The sequence below is a fragment of the Pseudophryne corroboree genome, chromosome 6 (genome assembly GCF_028390025.1).
Source record: "Pseudophryne corroboree isolate aPseCor3 chromosome 6, aPseCor3.hap2, whole genome shotgun sequence".
Taxonomy (NCBI): domain Eukaryota; kingdom Metazoa; phylum Chordata; class Amphibia; order Anura; family Myobatrachidae; genus Pseudophryne; species Pseudophryne corroboree.
In genome coordinates this window covers 30,813,894-30,830,174 of record NC_086449.1, presented here as the reverse complement: position 1 = coordinate 30,830,174, position 16,281 = coordinate 30,813,894, and the positions used below count along the sequence as shown (strand labels likewise).

The 16,281-nt window shown below is 43.6% G+C and overlaps 1 protein-coding gene across 1 annotated transcript in view; it reads right to left on the bottom strand.

Moving 5' to 3' along the window:
* Positions 1 to 16,281, bottom strand: part of LOC134934177 (extracellular calcium-sensing receptor-like) — a 101,753-nt gene that overhangs the window by 24,911 nt on the left and 60,561 nt on the right. The window contains exons 3-4 of the mRNA XM_063929670.1: positions 6,211 to 6,502; positions 4,948 to 5,766 (exon numbers count right to left, since the gene is read on the bottom strand). Coding sequence (XP_063785740.1) covers positions 4,948 to 5,766; positions 6,211 to 6,502 — 1,111 coding nt within the window. The remainder of the gene's footprint in view (positions 1 to 4,947; positions 5,767 to 6,210; positions 6,503 to 16,281) is intronic.

Sequence of the window (16,281 nt, the reverse complement as noted above, 5' to 3'; positions counted from 1 at the left end):
GTAGTGCTCTGATTTCAATAGATTGACCACCCTTGAATCCTGGCAAAGCGAATGAAGGGCACCATCCACAAGTCCCACATACTTTGCGGAATCACTCCATCTTAGCTCCTCGCTCAATTTCTCCAGCTGCTTCTGCAAAAGCCTGATGAGGGGAATGACCTGACTCAAGCTGGCAGTGTCTGAACCGACTTCACGTGTGGCAAGTTCGAAGGGTTGGAGAACCTTGCACAAGACGGAAATCATTCTCCACTGCACTTGATTCAGGTGCATTACCCTTCCTTTGCCTATATCATAGGTGGATGTATAGGCTTGAATGGCCTTTTGCTGCTCCTCCATCCTCTGAAGCATAGAGAGTGTTGAATTCCACCTCGCAATTTTTCGGGCCACCGACAGCATCTCCTGCACACCCCTGTCCTTTTTCAAAAAATTCTGCACCACCAAATTAATTGTATGTGCAAACCATGGGACGTGCTGGAATTTGCCCAGATGTAATGCACGCATAATATTGGTGGCATTGTCCGATATCACAATTCCCCAGGAGAGTCCAATTGAGGTAAGCCATTATGCAATGATGTTCCTCAGTTTCCACAAGAGGTTGTGTGCCTCTTACGGAAAGCTGTGATACATAGCGTAGCCTGCCTAGGAATGAGTTGGCGTTTGCGAGACTGGTGCCACTGCTGTTGTTGCTGCGGGAGGCCATACATCTACCCAGTGGGCTGTTACAGTCATATAGTCCTTAGTCTGCCCTGTTCCACTTGTCCACATGTCCGTGGTTAAGTGGATACTGTATACAACCGCATTTTGTAGGACACTGGTGACTCTTTTTCTGACGTCTGTGTACATTCTCTGTATCACTTGCCTAGAGAAGTGGAACCTAGATGGGATTTGATACAGGGGACACAGTACCTCAAACAATTCTCTAAGTCCCACTAAACTAATGGTGGATACCGGACGCACGTCTAACACCAACATAGCTGTCAAGGCCTCAGTTATCCACTTTGCAAAAGGATGACTGCTGTCATATTTCATCTTCCTCACAAAGGACTGTTGGACAGTCAATTGCTTACTGGAAGTAGTACAAGTGGTCTTCTGACTTCCCCTCTTGGATGACAATCCACTCCCAGCAGCAACAATAGCAGCGGCAGCAACAGCAGGCGTACCACTCAAGAATACTCCGGAGGAATCCCGGTTAGGAGAGGAATCCTCAGTCTTGACAGTGACATGGCCTGCAGGACTACTGACGTCCCTGACTGAGGAGGTAGTTGACGTTGAGGGAGTTGGTGGTGTGGCTTGCAGGAGCTTGGGTACAGGAGGAAGAAGGGATTTAGGTGTCAGTGGACTGCTTACACTCTTACCCAAAGTTTCACAACTTGACACTGACTTATGATGAATGCGCAGCAGGTGACGTATAAGGGAGGATGTTCCTAAGTGGTTAACATCCTTACCCCTACTTATTACAAATTGACAGAGGCAACAGATGGCTTGACACCTGTTGTCCATATTTGTGGATAAATAATTCCACACCGAAGAGGTGGCTTTTTTGGTAGTTTGCCCAGGCATCACAATGGGCTTCTTCATCCCACGGACAACAGGTGTCTCCCCCGGTGCCTGACTTAAACAAACCACATCACCATCAGAATCCTCATCGTCAACTTCCTCCTCAGTGCCAGCAACACCCATATCCTCATCCTGGTGTACTTCAACAGTGACATCTTCAATTTCAATATCAGGAACTGGACTGTGGGTGCTCCTTCCAGCACTTGCAGGGGGCGTGCAAATGGTGGAAGGAGCCACCTCTTCCCGTCCAGTGTTGGGAAGGTCAGGCATCGTAACCGCCGACACACTTGGACTCTCCTTGGGGATTTGTGATACCATCTCAGAACGCACAGTTCTTTTCTGTGCTCTTTCCAGCTGAACTCCTTTAATTTTTCCAGTGGGAGGATGAGGGCTTCCATCGTCATGTGAAGCTGAACCACTAGTCATGAACATAGGCCAGGGCCTCAGCCGTTCCTTGCCACTCCGTGTCGTAAATGTCATATTGGCAAGTTTACGTTTCTCCTCAGACCATTTAAATTTATTTTTTTGGGTCTTTTTACTGAACTTTGGCTTTTTGGATTTTACATGCCCTCTACTATCACAATGGGCATCGACCTTGGCAGATGACGTTGATGGCATTTCATCATCTATGTCATGGCTAGTGGCAGCAGCTTCAGCACGAGGAGGAAGTGGTTCTTTATCTTTCCCTATTTTATCCTCCAAATGTTTGTTCTCCATTATTTTTCTGGAGTTATAAACACAATATGCGGCACAAGATATCCTATCCCTACACCTCACAGGGCAAACCCTGTAAAAATTATTTGGATTAAATATTAATAACCCCTTTATTTGGTGTAAATAATATACAGCACAGGACAGCACCACTGAATTTATATGGCAGCACCACTGGACTGGATTTATACGGAATTATATGGAGTTATATGGAATTATACGGCAGGATAACTGGAATTATATGGCAATGTCACAGGATTTATACACCAGTATCACAGGAAATATATGGCAGTATCACAGGAATTATACGCCAGTATTCCGAGAATTATATGGCAATGTCACAGGAATTATACGCCAGTATCACGGGATTTATATGGCAGTATCACAGGAATTATACAACAGTATTCTGAGAATTATATGGCAATATCACAGGAATTATACGCCTGTATCACGGGAAATATATGGCAGTATCATAGGAATTATATGACAGTATTCTGAGAATTATATGGCAATATCACAGGAATTATACTGCAATGTCACAGGAATTATACGTCAGTATCATAGGAATTATATGGCAGTATCACAGGATTTATACGCCAGTATTCCAAGAATTATATGGCAATATCACAGGAATTATATGGTAATGTCACAGGAATTATACGCCAGTATCACGGGAATTATATGGCAGTATCACAGGAATTATACGGCAATGTCACAGGAATTATACGCCAGTATTCAGAGAATTATATGGCAATATCACAGGAATTATACGGCAATGTCAAAGGAATTATACGCCAGTATCACGGGAATTATATGGCTGTATCACAGGAATTATACGCCAGTATTCTGAGAATTATACGGCAATATCACAGGAATTATATGGCAATAACATAGGAATTATACGCCAATATTCTGAGAATTATGCGGCAATGTCACAGGAATTATACGCCAGTATTCTGATAATTATACGGTAATGTCACAGGAACTATACACCAGTATCACGGGATTTATACGGCAATATCATGGGAATTATATGCCAGTATCACGGGAATTATACGGCAGTAACACTGTATATATGGCAGCAGAAAACACCACCATTGTCACTGGTCACTGAACTGATGCTGCACAAGACACTTCCCCTGGTCTAATGCAGGACAACACAGCAACACTGAAAGGGACTTATACAGCTACATTGGATATATGGCAGGAGAGGACACCACCACTGTGACTGGTCACTGAACTGATGCTGCACAAGACACTTCCCCTGGTCTAATGCAGGACAACACAGCAACACTGAAAGGGACTTATACAGCTACATTGGATATATGACAGCAGAGGACACCACCACTGTGACTGGTCACTGGACTGATGCTGCACCAGACACTACCCCTGGTCTGATGCAAGACAACACAGCAACACTGAAAGGGACTTATACAGCTACACTTGGTAGCAGAGGACACCACCACTGTGACTAGTCACTTGATTTATGCATATGGCAGCAGAGGACACCACCACTGTGACTAGTCACTTGATTTATGCATATGGCAGCAGAGGACACCACCACTGTGACTAGTCACTTGATTTATGCGGCACAAGACACTTCCCCTGGTCTGATGCAAGACAACACAGCAAAAATGCAAGGGACTTATACAGCAGCCAGCAGCACTGGGGACATATAGCAGCAGAGGACACCAACACTGTGACTGGCTGGACTGATGCAGCATAAGACACTGACTACACTGGACTGGACAGAGCATCACAACACAGCACAAGACTCGCCACCCCACTTTCCCGCCCCCACACAGACACTGAGGACGGAGACACATCCTCTCACTACACTCTCCGAGACTGGAGTGAAAATGGCTGCGACGCGCGGATCCTTAAATGGAATCCAAATCCTGCGAGAATCCGACAGCGGGATGATGACGTTTTGCCTCGTTCGGGTTTCCGAGTCAGGCGGGAAAACCTGAGCCCGCTGATCTCTAATTAAAATTATACCAACAATAGGGTAATATATCAAGTTACTTACAGAGTAGGAATAGGTGCGGAAGGGATGTAAATGAGGTTCTTTCAGAAGACCCAACCAATGAGAAACAGAAAGGACTACGCAAAAACTCCCCACAAAGTGGTGCCCCATAATAAAGCCTTTTTGGTCAGGATGTTCAATTGAGGGTAATAGGGTCTTAATCCTATCAGCTAAGATTTTTGTGAAAAGTTTATAATCTAAATTTAGCAGCAATATGGACCTGTAATAACCTGGAAGATTGGGGTCTTTGTCTGGTTTAGGAATCAAACATATAGTATCATTATTAAAGTAGAGAGAGGGTGAAGTTGCAAGATTGTATTAAACCAAGAACACTACTAAACAGTACAATTGTAATAAACTGCAATTTTACGTTGTGATTCTTAGCATAATTTAGACCACAAACACTTACTGTACCATGACCAGGTCACCTCATCAGGTGGGTCCCTAACATTCCTAAGATTCAAGTCCAGAGTGCGGGACCCTTCCCATTCCAGCACAGTCCAACCACCCCAAGGCATCACACTAGTAAGAAGTAGCAAGTTATGTGTTCGAAAGTGATGCATTAATAAGAAGTACAGTAGCAGCTGAGTGCTAGAAGAGTTAAATAGGTGAGAATTAGACACACTCTATCCACAGACATAACATTACATTACCTGCCATGGTTTAAAATTTAAAATGTATTTGCAAATTATATAAGAAAATGCTTGGGATGTGCAGCTTCTCAGGTCTTCAAACACTTTGGCCACCACATGGACAGCAGCGTAGTAGCCATGAGTAGAGCTTAAACTGCTGGTGTAGATGAAGCTGTTCTTGATGTTGTCTATACTCTCGGCTCCTGTGCACTCTGTCACTGTGGGATCTAGAGAACCGTTTATGTTTTCCTGATACAGAAATTTACAGTTAAAAAGCTTCTCCCAGTATAAGTTCACCCAGGACTCCACCAATGAAGGTCGGACGTTACTGAGGTAGTCACTGAATCCTGGAATAACTCTATTGTGTGTAAATAAACCGATGGATCCTGATAAAATCTGAGAAAATATTCCAGCTGAGAACAAATTAGTCATTGACCAACCATCATTAGCCACAAAAATCTTCCCTTTGATTTGCTGCTTCATCATTTCATTCATGATCGGAACCAATTCCACGTCAGTAGAGAAAATAATGACAACCTTAACTGATGACTCTTTAATGATTTTGACTATGTGTGGAGCGTTGTGGTCTGCTTGAGATAATCGAATATATTCTGCAAAGGCCACACACGCTCCAGCCTTTATTAACTCTTCCCTGATTGGCTGAATTCCCTGTAGACCGTAATCATTTTCTGAAGCCAACAGACCGACCCATATCCAACCAAAGTGCAGAATAAGCTTAGCCAGTCCCCTGGACTGTCCCTTGTCACTGGGAACAGTCCTGACGAAGGAGGGAAACTTTATTCTATTACTTAGGAGAGAGATAGTTGACAATGCACTGATCTGGAAGAAAAAAGAAAATCACATATGTATATGGTAACACCAAGATGTTGTCCTCTTCATGCGAAAAACATTAAATCATATGAAATCTTTTTGCCCCACCCACTTAGAGTGTGCACTTATGTCGGATGGACCTGGGTCTCAAAATGTACTCTATTTGAACATGTTTATCTTATTTCAGTCTGCCAAGTAAACAATTTACAGTTTTGGAAATGTTTCCCTTTAATCAATACGCAGCAATGTAATTAGAGTCAAATTATAGTCTAAATTGTAATTAAGATTTGATCAGATTCAGAGATATATTATAGCATTTGGACATTGAGCACATATTAAATTAAATGACAATTCTAATAATTTTTCATTTAAATTGAAATAACAGCAAGGCAATTAATGTGCCATAACACTAAAAGTAGGCTATTAAAGAGTCCTTTATTAAAGTCTTCTTACCTGAGGATATCGGAAGATGCCCAAAATATTTGCCACTATAATGGAGTTTGTGGATAAGGCTGATCCTATAACCGCGCTGAAGGCTGATTGTCCATGACACCTGTAATTGGGGATGGCCGTGCTGGATTCAGATAATAGGTGTAAGGCTCCTTGTACCTCATAGTGAGGCACATTACATGTCTTATACACCTGCAGCCCTAACGTTGTGTTGCCAAGAACATTGGGGTTCATGTTAATCTCTTCTGCAGCAAACTTGATGGCTAAGAGCTGTTGGTAGGAATTCAACCTAAATCTTCAAGATATAAAATAAAGAAAATATTATAGAGATAAAATAATTAACTACACAAAACACAGATTTCAATGTACTAAGCCTTGGAGATAAAAAAAAGTGGAGAGAGATAAAGTACAATCCAATCAGCTCCTAAATGTCATTTTTCAAACTCACCTTGTAACATGGCAGTTTGGAGCTGATTAGTTGGTACTTTATTCTCTCCATTTTATCTCTCTCCAATGTTTAGTAAATAGATCCAAAGTATGAAAAGAGTAACTACAGTAAGTAGAAACAGTGTAAATACATTTACAAGTATATGGGAAAGTAAGCAGAGATCTTGTAGTGTCTGTATTGATGGAATTTTGTATTGAATAACATTTATAGAATTACTTGGTGCTTGGATGAGCTGTTGGACTCATTTCCAGGAGCTGGGGATGAGTTTGTAGCGTCATTTTATATAAAGTCACAGACAGGATATTGTTACTATTGTAAACGGTCTACTAATTTTCTTGTCTATGTTTGAAAATAGACTTTTTAAGAGAAGACTGCACTTTCCTCTAAAACTTCTACAAATGATTTAACAAAGTGTACCCTTTTTGCAGGATGTCTATTTTATAGAAAGTGACAGTTTGAATAAGGTGTAAGCTACTGTACTTTTATTTTAAATAGGAGTCTATTCATGAAGCAGTGAAAAGAGCAGAGAAGTGAGCCTGTAGAGAAGTTGACCATGGCAACCACTCAGCTGATCCATACAATTGTATTGTATGCAAATTATAAATGTTATCTCATCGCTGATCGGTTGCCATGAGCAACTTCTCCACTGCCTCACTTCTCCACACTTTTCCCTGATTCATGAATAGACCATTAAGGCAGAAATTCTACCAATCTATCCTGTTAATCAGTATCCGTTTGGCAAGTTGACCCTGCTTAAGTCAACAGTCACTAGGTCGACCACTATTGGTCGACATTCACATGGTCGACATGAAAAAATGGTCAACACGTGACAGGTTGACACATGAAAAGGTTGATTTTTAACTTTTTCATACTTTACCATCCATTTTTCATACTTTACCATCCACATGTACTACGAATAGGACTGGTAATAGTAACCTGTGATGAGCGCAGCGGTAGCAGAGCGAGTCACCTTGACCACAGTATGACGAGCGAAGCGAGCCATGCAAGTGCACGCAGTACACTAATTGGGGTTCCTAGTCATGTTACGGGAAAAAATACACCAAAAATAGTTCAAAAATCCATGTCAACCATTTTTATGTCTACCATTTTCATGTGTCGACTATATGTCCATGTCAACAATGTCAATGTCGACCAATAGTAGTCACTATTTTCAACCTTAACATGGTAGACCATTAATACCAGAACCCTGTTAATCAGGGTATTGGATTAGTCTGCTCGGTGTTACCATTCGCCTGCGGGTGATACAGTATGTGGATGAAAACTTATAAAATAATTACAGTCTTTTAAAAGCACTGCAAAAACTGGAAACAATCTGTGAACCCTTACCTGAGACCTTGTCAATGGAAGACCTTTTAAGAGTACAAAGTAGCACATTTTACTGTATCTCACAACAATCACACAAAAAATACTGGTATCTCTTAAAAGTGTGGTATAGGTGCGTGTGTGTGTGTGTGTGTGTGGGGGGGGGGGGGGGGGTCAGGGGATTACCGGAGCACTGGTATAAAACCTCAAAGAATCAAAAAGGATGGAAGGTATGCTCCACAGTAATTGGAGAGGTGCACCCAAAAGAGTAAAAGAGTAAAACAAGTATCCACTGATTCAAAAGGTAAATAGCACCAAACAACTGTCTCTAAAAGAGGGTTCTGTATAACAGACTCCTTGTCCATATATTATTTTTTCACACCTTCCATAGGTTTTGCTAAATCTTTGTATATTACTATGATACAGTACTGAGTTTCTTCTCATTTATTGCACTTCAATTACTGCATGACCAGTAGACACACATATATTGTGTCCATTTATACCTGTGATCATTCATTTACCAATGAGTATCCATGCTGACTATGAGGGGATGGTTATATAAACGTTAATCATATATGATTGAATTATACCATTACAGTATCTTTGCATTTATTGTCACCTTAGGACATATGAGTCATTGTCGACATTTGTCTGATATAAAAAAAAAATCTGCTACTTATATTCTTATACTGTGATTATTAATTGGTGCAAACCAATTTCCTGCCTTCTAAACGTAATTTATTCTGGGACTGGATCAATTTATTGGGATAATCCAGTATAATCATTACTGTATTTAAACATTGAAGCTGGATTATTGCCTTTTGTGGTTAAGATCCAAGGTTCCAGAATCCCTTTGTAAGTAGTGCAGCGCTCAGGTTAGTGCCAGGGGTGGGAGGTTAGGTTTAAGCAACTCCAGGAGTGTTAGGGATAGGCTGCAGGGGGTGAGAGGTCAGGGTTAGGCTGCAGACAGAGGAGGTAGGGTTAGGCACCACTGGGGAGGTTAGGGTTAGGCACTAAGTGGGATGGTTAGGTTTAGGCTGCTGGGCAGGGGGGTTCGGTTTAGGCACCACCAGGAGGAGGTTAGGGTTAGGTACTAATGGGGAGGTTAGGGTTAGGCTGCAGGAAGGGAGGGTCAGGGAATAGGGGAGGGGTTTTAGCATACCTTACTCACCCCTGTCATGATTTCACCTTTTTGGATTCCGGCATTGGTATTTTCACCACCGGCATCCCGTCCAGCGGTTATCCATGAACCCCCTTATGTTGATTGTTTTCCTGATATGCCATAATAATTAATATTCACATATTGTGATCTTGTTTTATCATGTTACTGAAATAGTGATGTTGGATAACTACCAAAATAACTTTGTTTGGTGTTAATTACCTTCTAGCTATACCCTAATACTCAGCTTTCATACATTGTTATTCTAAAATTTTCCAATTTTACATAAACCTGCTATTGCAATTCTTTCAGCAAGTGAGACCTTAAATTTGGTCCCATGTTTTTTATAACTAGTACTTTTTAGTACTATGGGGATCATTCTGACCCGTTCGCACGCAGCGGTTTATCGCTGCGGTGCAAACAGGTCCGGAATGCGCATGCGCGGCATCCGCAATGCACGTGCGTGACATTGCCTGGCGACAAGGCTCACCGGGTTACGTCGTGTCCTACGAAGAAAGCGGTTGCAGAGCCGACCGCAAGAAGATTGACAAGAAGAAGGCGTTCCTGGCCGTATCCGGACCGTTGACTGCCGTTTCTGGGGAGTGGAAAAGAAAACGCAGGCGTGTCCAGGAGAACGAATGGTGGATGTCTGACTTCAAAGCCGGCTCCAGCATCGCAGAGATCGTCGCACTGGCTAAGTAGGTACAGGGCTGGTCTTGTTCTGCTTGAAAAATGTTTAGCTTAGCAGAGCTACACAAGTGATCGCAGCCCTGCTAAGCTAAAATACACTCCCCCATAGGCGTGGACTAGTTGATCGTAGTAGCAGCAAAAAGTTGCTGGCTGCGATCAACTCGGAATGACCCCCTATATTTGTATATGTGTGTGTCTGTGTACATTTTGCATGTACTCTCCTCAAGACTGTATTTTAGATTTATTATCATAAAAAGATATGTTTTATACAGATTATCTCTTTATTAAGGAAGGTGCGTTCCCGAAGAAAGAGAGTACTATTCTTTCTTTTCCATATTGCATCTCTTAAAAGTGGTAATTCCTCTATATTTTCCAATCATAAGTATGTCCTGGCCTATTCGAGACTGATAGAGACATTAACTGGCCAGTAAATCCTCAAAATCTTGTCCCATCACAAATCATAAAATTGTTAATCTTTGTGGCATCTTTCCCCATAGAAGGCCACCAAACATCCTGAAAAAATGTCCAATAGTCTAACTAATGTCTTCGTTGGGTGACCTGCAATTTTCTCATCACCACTGAGCATCAATGGCGCAAATAGACAATTTCCAGGAGTCTCTGTGAGATCTTTCATTTGGGCAGTAAGCAACAACCTCTGACAGACACTGAGTTAAGGTTGAGAAAAAAACATAAATTTGGAATAATGGAAACATTTATTTTTTGGCACTCCTGCATGCTTCTGCAAAAAGTTGCAAAAAAGCTCATCTGCTTTGATACCCTAGTAAATATGAAACTGAAAACTGAATTGGAAAAAGGAAACAGTTTACTTTCCCTGTCCAAAATGTCTTCTTTTTTGCAGATTACATGTTGTACAGATTTTTCTCAAACAACTACGCATGGATTAAGTTTCCCATCTACATCACACCTCTGAGATTATCTTAATAGACAATCATGTATTTTGCAAGTGACTATAGCATCTTGTGAAAGTTAAATTGCAATATCTATGCTATTAAAATTATAGAATCAGACAAGTCAGTATGGTAACTTAGATCTGGTCTATAGTGTCACATGGCCAACAATGCTGAAAATTAGTACTGGACACTACTATAACTGTTTCTCCATCTTTTAGGTTCATCCAACGGTATTTTGAAATGAACCTCAAAAGGCGGAGAAACACGTTAAGTGACATTGAGCAGTTACCAGTATTATTTTCCAGCAGTGTTGCCTTCACAACCTATAAACTCTCCACGGCCGATGCACTCACACTTCTTGCACACCAACTTATTTAAAATAATCACACGGACAACTGTAGTTGCAGTGAAAGGGGTCAGCTTTTTGAGAGGTTTTAAGTAAGGTGGCAGCATAAGAACGGCCTACTTAAGCCTACAAATTAACCCTAAACATATAAACAGGGCCAACTGCCCAATAGGCAAGGATGTGGCTACTGCCACCTTCCTTGCCCATCTGACTCACAAAGGCAAAGCCCACCACCCAAGCCTTGCGGGGATAACACCAAAAGCGATGAGGCCATCTGCCCACATCAGTATAGACTTGAGATGACAGTCCACCATGTAGAAGGAGAAATGGGCCCACTTGGTCCGGTGATGCCCTTTTTCTGAGACTGTTGTCCATGTCTAAACTACTCTCCGACTGAACTATCCCCCAGGGAAAATACCATTTACCAAACATTCAACGTAAGCCGTTCTGAGACCAGCCACCCCTACCAAACAAGCTGTCACAAATAACAACCAACAAACAAGGAAGGGATGGGAGAGTAACATCCTGAAGAAAAGAGGCCCCCTACTTTCAAACATACTAACTTCAACATCAAGGTTACCACCTATACAAGTCACAACCAATGAAATCCCCTTGATAACTCATTTAACCCTTCCCAATAAATCCTTAACCCCTGGTGTGCCTTACAGAAGCCTGATCACACATAGCCGGAAGGTTTATGACACTACTGTCATATCCGAATGCCCTCCGTGTTCTTTCTTGAAAAACTGGACAATGCAATTTAACTTTCACAAGAGGCTATTGGATCAAGTATACTGACAAACTGCAAAATGGTTCACTAAGCCTGTGCCTTTAAGATTACTGTACTCGATTAAGACAGTAGTGTTGGCAGTTGTGCCTGCTGATCTCTGTAACTGTGTGGCATATATTCAAGCTTGCAAATAACACCTTTTGCAAATTCAGGGGGTCATTCGGACTTGATCGCACGCTAAGTTTTTTCGCCGCGGTGCGATCAGGTCACAACTGCGCATGCGTATGCACCGCAATGCGCACACGCATGATATGGGTACAAAGTAGAGATGAGCGGGTTCGGTTTCTCTGAATCCGAACCCGCCAGAACTTCATGTTTTTTTTCACGGGTCCGAGCGACTCGGATCTTCCCGCCTTGCTCGGTTAACCCGAGCGCGCCCGAACGTCATCATGACGCTGTCGGATTCTCGCGAGGCTCGGATTCTATCGCGAGACTCGGATTCTATATAAGGAGCCGCGCGTCGCCGCCATTTTCACACGTGCATTGAGATTGATAGGGAGAGGACGTGGCTGGCGTCCTCTCCGTTTAGAATTAGAATAGATTAGAGAGACACTTGATTTACTAATTTTGGGGAGCATTAGGAGTACTCAGTAGTGTACAGTGCAGAGTTTTGCTGATAGTGACCAGTGACCACCACTTTTATTTATAATCCGTTCTCTGCCTGAAAAAAGCGATACACAGCACACAGTGACTCAGTCACATACCATATCTGTGTGCACTGCTCAGGCTCAGGCCAGTGTGCTGCATCATCTAGTATATATATTATATATCTGTCTGACTGCTCAGCTCACACAGCTTATAATTGTGGGGGAGACTGGGGAGCACTACTGCAGTGCCAGTTATAGGTTATAGCAGGAGCCAGGAGTACATAATATTATATTAAAATTAAACAGTGCACACTTTTGCTGCAGGAGTGCCACTGCCAGTGTGACTAGTGACCAGTGACCTGACCACCAGTATATATAATATTAGTAGTATACTATCTCTTTATCAACCAGTCTTTATTAGCAGCAGACACAGTACAGTGCGGTAGTTCACGGCTGTGGCTACCTCTGTGTCGGCACTCGGCAGCCCTTCCATAATTGTATATACCACCTAACCGTGGTTTTTTTTTCTTTCTTTATACATACATACTAGTTACGAGTATACTATCTCTTTATCAACCAGTCTATATTAGCAGCAGACACAGTACAGTGCGGTAGTTCACGGCTGTGGCTACCTCTGTGTCGGCACTCGGCAGCCCGTCCATAATTGTATATACCACCTAACCGTGGTTTTTTTTTCTTTCTTTATACATACATACTAGTTACGAGTATACTATCTCTTTATCAACCAGTCTATATATTAGCAGCAGACACAGTACAGTGCGGTAGTTCACGGCTGTGGCTACCTCTGTGTCGGCACTCGGCAGCCCGTCCATAATTGTATACTAGTATCCAATCCATCCATCTCCATTGTTTACCTGAGGTGCCTTTTAGTTGTGCCTATTAAAATATGGAGAACAAAAATGTTGAGGTTCCAAAATTAGGGAAAGATCAAGATCCACTTCCACCTCGTGCTGAAGCTGCTGCCACTAGTCATGGCCGAGACGATGAAATGCCAGCAACGTCGTCTGCCAAGGCCGATGCCCAATGTCATAGTACAGAGCATGTCAAATCCAAAACACCAAATATCAGTAAAAAAAGGACTCCAAAACCTAAAATAAAATTGTCGGAGGAGAAGCGTAAACTTGCCAATATGCCATTTACCACACGGAGTGGCAAGGAACGGCTGAGGCCCTGGCCTATGTTCATGGCTAGTGGTTCAGCTTCACATGAGGATGGAAGCACTCAGCCTCTCGCTAGAAAAATGAAAAGACTCAAGCTGGCAAAAGCAGCACAGCAAAGAACTGTGCATTCTTCGAAATCCCAAATCCACAAGGAGAGTCCAATTGTGTCGGTTGCGATGCCTGACCTTCCCAACACTGGACGTGAAGAGCATGCGCCTTCCACCATTTGCACGCCCCCTGCAAGTGCTGGAAGGAGCACCCGCAGTCCAGTTCCTGATAGTCAGATTGAAGATGTCAGTGTTGAAGTACACCAGGATGAGGAGGATATGGGTGTTGCTGGCGCTGGGGAGGAAATTGACCAGGAGGATTCTGATGGTGAGGTGGTTTGTTTAAGTCAGGCACCCGGGGAGACACCTGTTGTCCGTGGGAGGAATATGGCCGTTGACATGCCAGGTGAAAATACCAAAAAAATCAGCTCTTCGGTGTGGAGGTATTTCACCAGAAATGCGGACAACAGGTGTCAAGCCGTGTGTTCCCTTTGTCAAGCTGTAATAAGTAGGGGTAAGGACGTTAACCACCTCGGAACATCCTCCCTTATACGTCACCTGCAGCGCATTCATAATAAGTCAGTGACAAGTTCAAAAACTTTGGGTGACAGCGGAAGCAGTCCACTGACCAGTAAATCCCTTCCTCTTGTAACCAAGCTCACGCAAACCACCCCACCAACTCCCTCAGTGTCAATTTCCTCCTTCCCCAGAAATGCCAATAGTCCTGCAGGCCATGTCACTGGCAATTCTGACGAGTCCTCTCCTGCCTGGGATTCCTCCGATGCATCCTTGCGTGTAACGCCTACTGCTGCTGGCGCTGCTGTTGTTGCCGCTGGGAGTCGATGGTCATCCCAGAGGGGAAGTCGTAAGCCCACTTGTACTACTTCCAGTAAGCAATTGACTGTTCAACAGTCCTTTGCGAGGAAGATGAAATATCACAGCAGTCATCCTACTGCAAAGCGGATAACTGAGTCCTTGACAACTATGTTGGTGTTAGACGTGCGTCCGGTATCCGCCGTTAGTTCACAGGGAACTAGACAATTTATTGAGGCAGTGTGCCCCCGTTACCAAATACCATCTAGGTTCCACTTCTCTAGGCAGGCGATACCGAGAATGTACACGGACGTCAGAAAAAGACTCACCGGTGTCCTAAAAAATGCAGTTGTACCCAATGTCCACTTAACCACGGACATGTGGACAAGTGGAGCAGGGCAGGGTCAGGACTATATGACTGTGACAGCCCACTGGGTAGATGTATGGACTCCCGCCGCAAGAACAGCAGCGGCGGCACCAGTAGCAGCATCTCGCAAACGCCAACTCTTTCCTAGGCAGGCTACGCTTTGTATCACCGCTTTCCAGAATACGCACACAGCTGAAAACCTCTTACGGCAACTGAGGAAGATCATCGCGGAATGGCTTACCCCAATTGGACTCTCCTGTGGATTTGTGGCATCGGACAACGCCAGCAATATTGTGTGTGCATTAAATATGGGCAAATTCCAGCACGTCCCATGTTTTGCACATACCTTGAATTTGGTGGTGCAGAATTTTTTAAAAAACGACAGGGGCGTGCAAGAGATGCTGTCGGTGGCCAGAAAAATTGCGGGACACTTTCGGCGTACAGGCACCACGTACAGAAGACTGGAGCACCACCAAAAACTACTGAACCTGCCCTGCCATCATCTGAAGCAAGAAGTGGTAACGAGGTGGAATTCAACCCTCTATATGCTTCAGAGGTTGGAGGAGCAGCAAAAGGCCATTCAAGCCTATACAATTGAGCACGATATAGTAGGTGGAATGCACCTGTCTCAAGTGCAGTGGAGAATGATTTCAACGTTGTGCAAGGTTCTGATGCCCTTTGAACTTGCCACACGTGAAGTCAGTTCAGACACTGCCAGCCTGAGTCAGGTCATTCCCCTCATCAGGCTTTTGCAGAAGAAGCTGGAGGCATTGAAGAAGGAGCTAAAACGGAGCGATTCCGCTAGGCATGTGGGACTTGTGGATGCAGCCCTTAATTCGCTTAACAAGGATTCACGGGTGGTCAATCTGTTGAAATCAGAGCACTACATTTTGGCCACCGTGCTCGATCCTAGATTTAAAGCCTACCTTGGATCTCTCTTTCCGGCAGACACAGGTCTGCTGGGGTTGAAAGACCTGCTGGTGACAAAATTGTCAAGTCAAGCGGAACGCGACCTGTCAACATCTCCTCCTTCACATTCTCCCGCAACTGGGGGTGCGAGGAAAAGGCTCAGAATTCCGAGCCCACCCGCTGGCGGTGATGCAGGGCAGTCTGGAGCGACTGCTGATGCTGACATCTGGTCCGGACTGAAGGACCTGACAACGATTACGGACATGTCGTCTACTGTCACTGCATATGATTCTCTCAACATTGATAGAATGGTGGAGGATTATATGAGTGACCGCATCCAAGTAGGCACGTCACACAGTCCGTACTTATACTGGCAGGAAAAAGAGGCAATTTGGAGGCCCTTGCACAAACTGGCTTTATTCTACCTAAGTTGCCCTCCCACAAGTGTGTACTCCGAAAGAGTGTTTAGTGCCGCCGCTCACCTTGTCAGCAATCGGCGTACG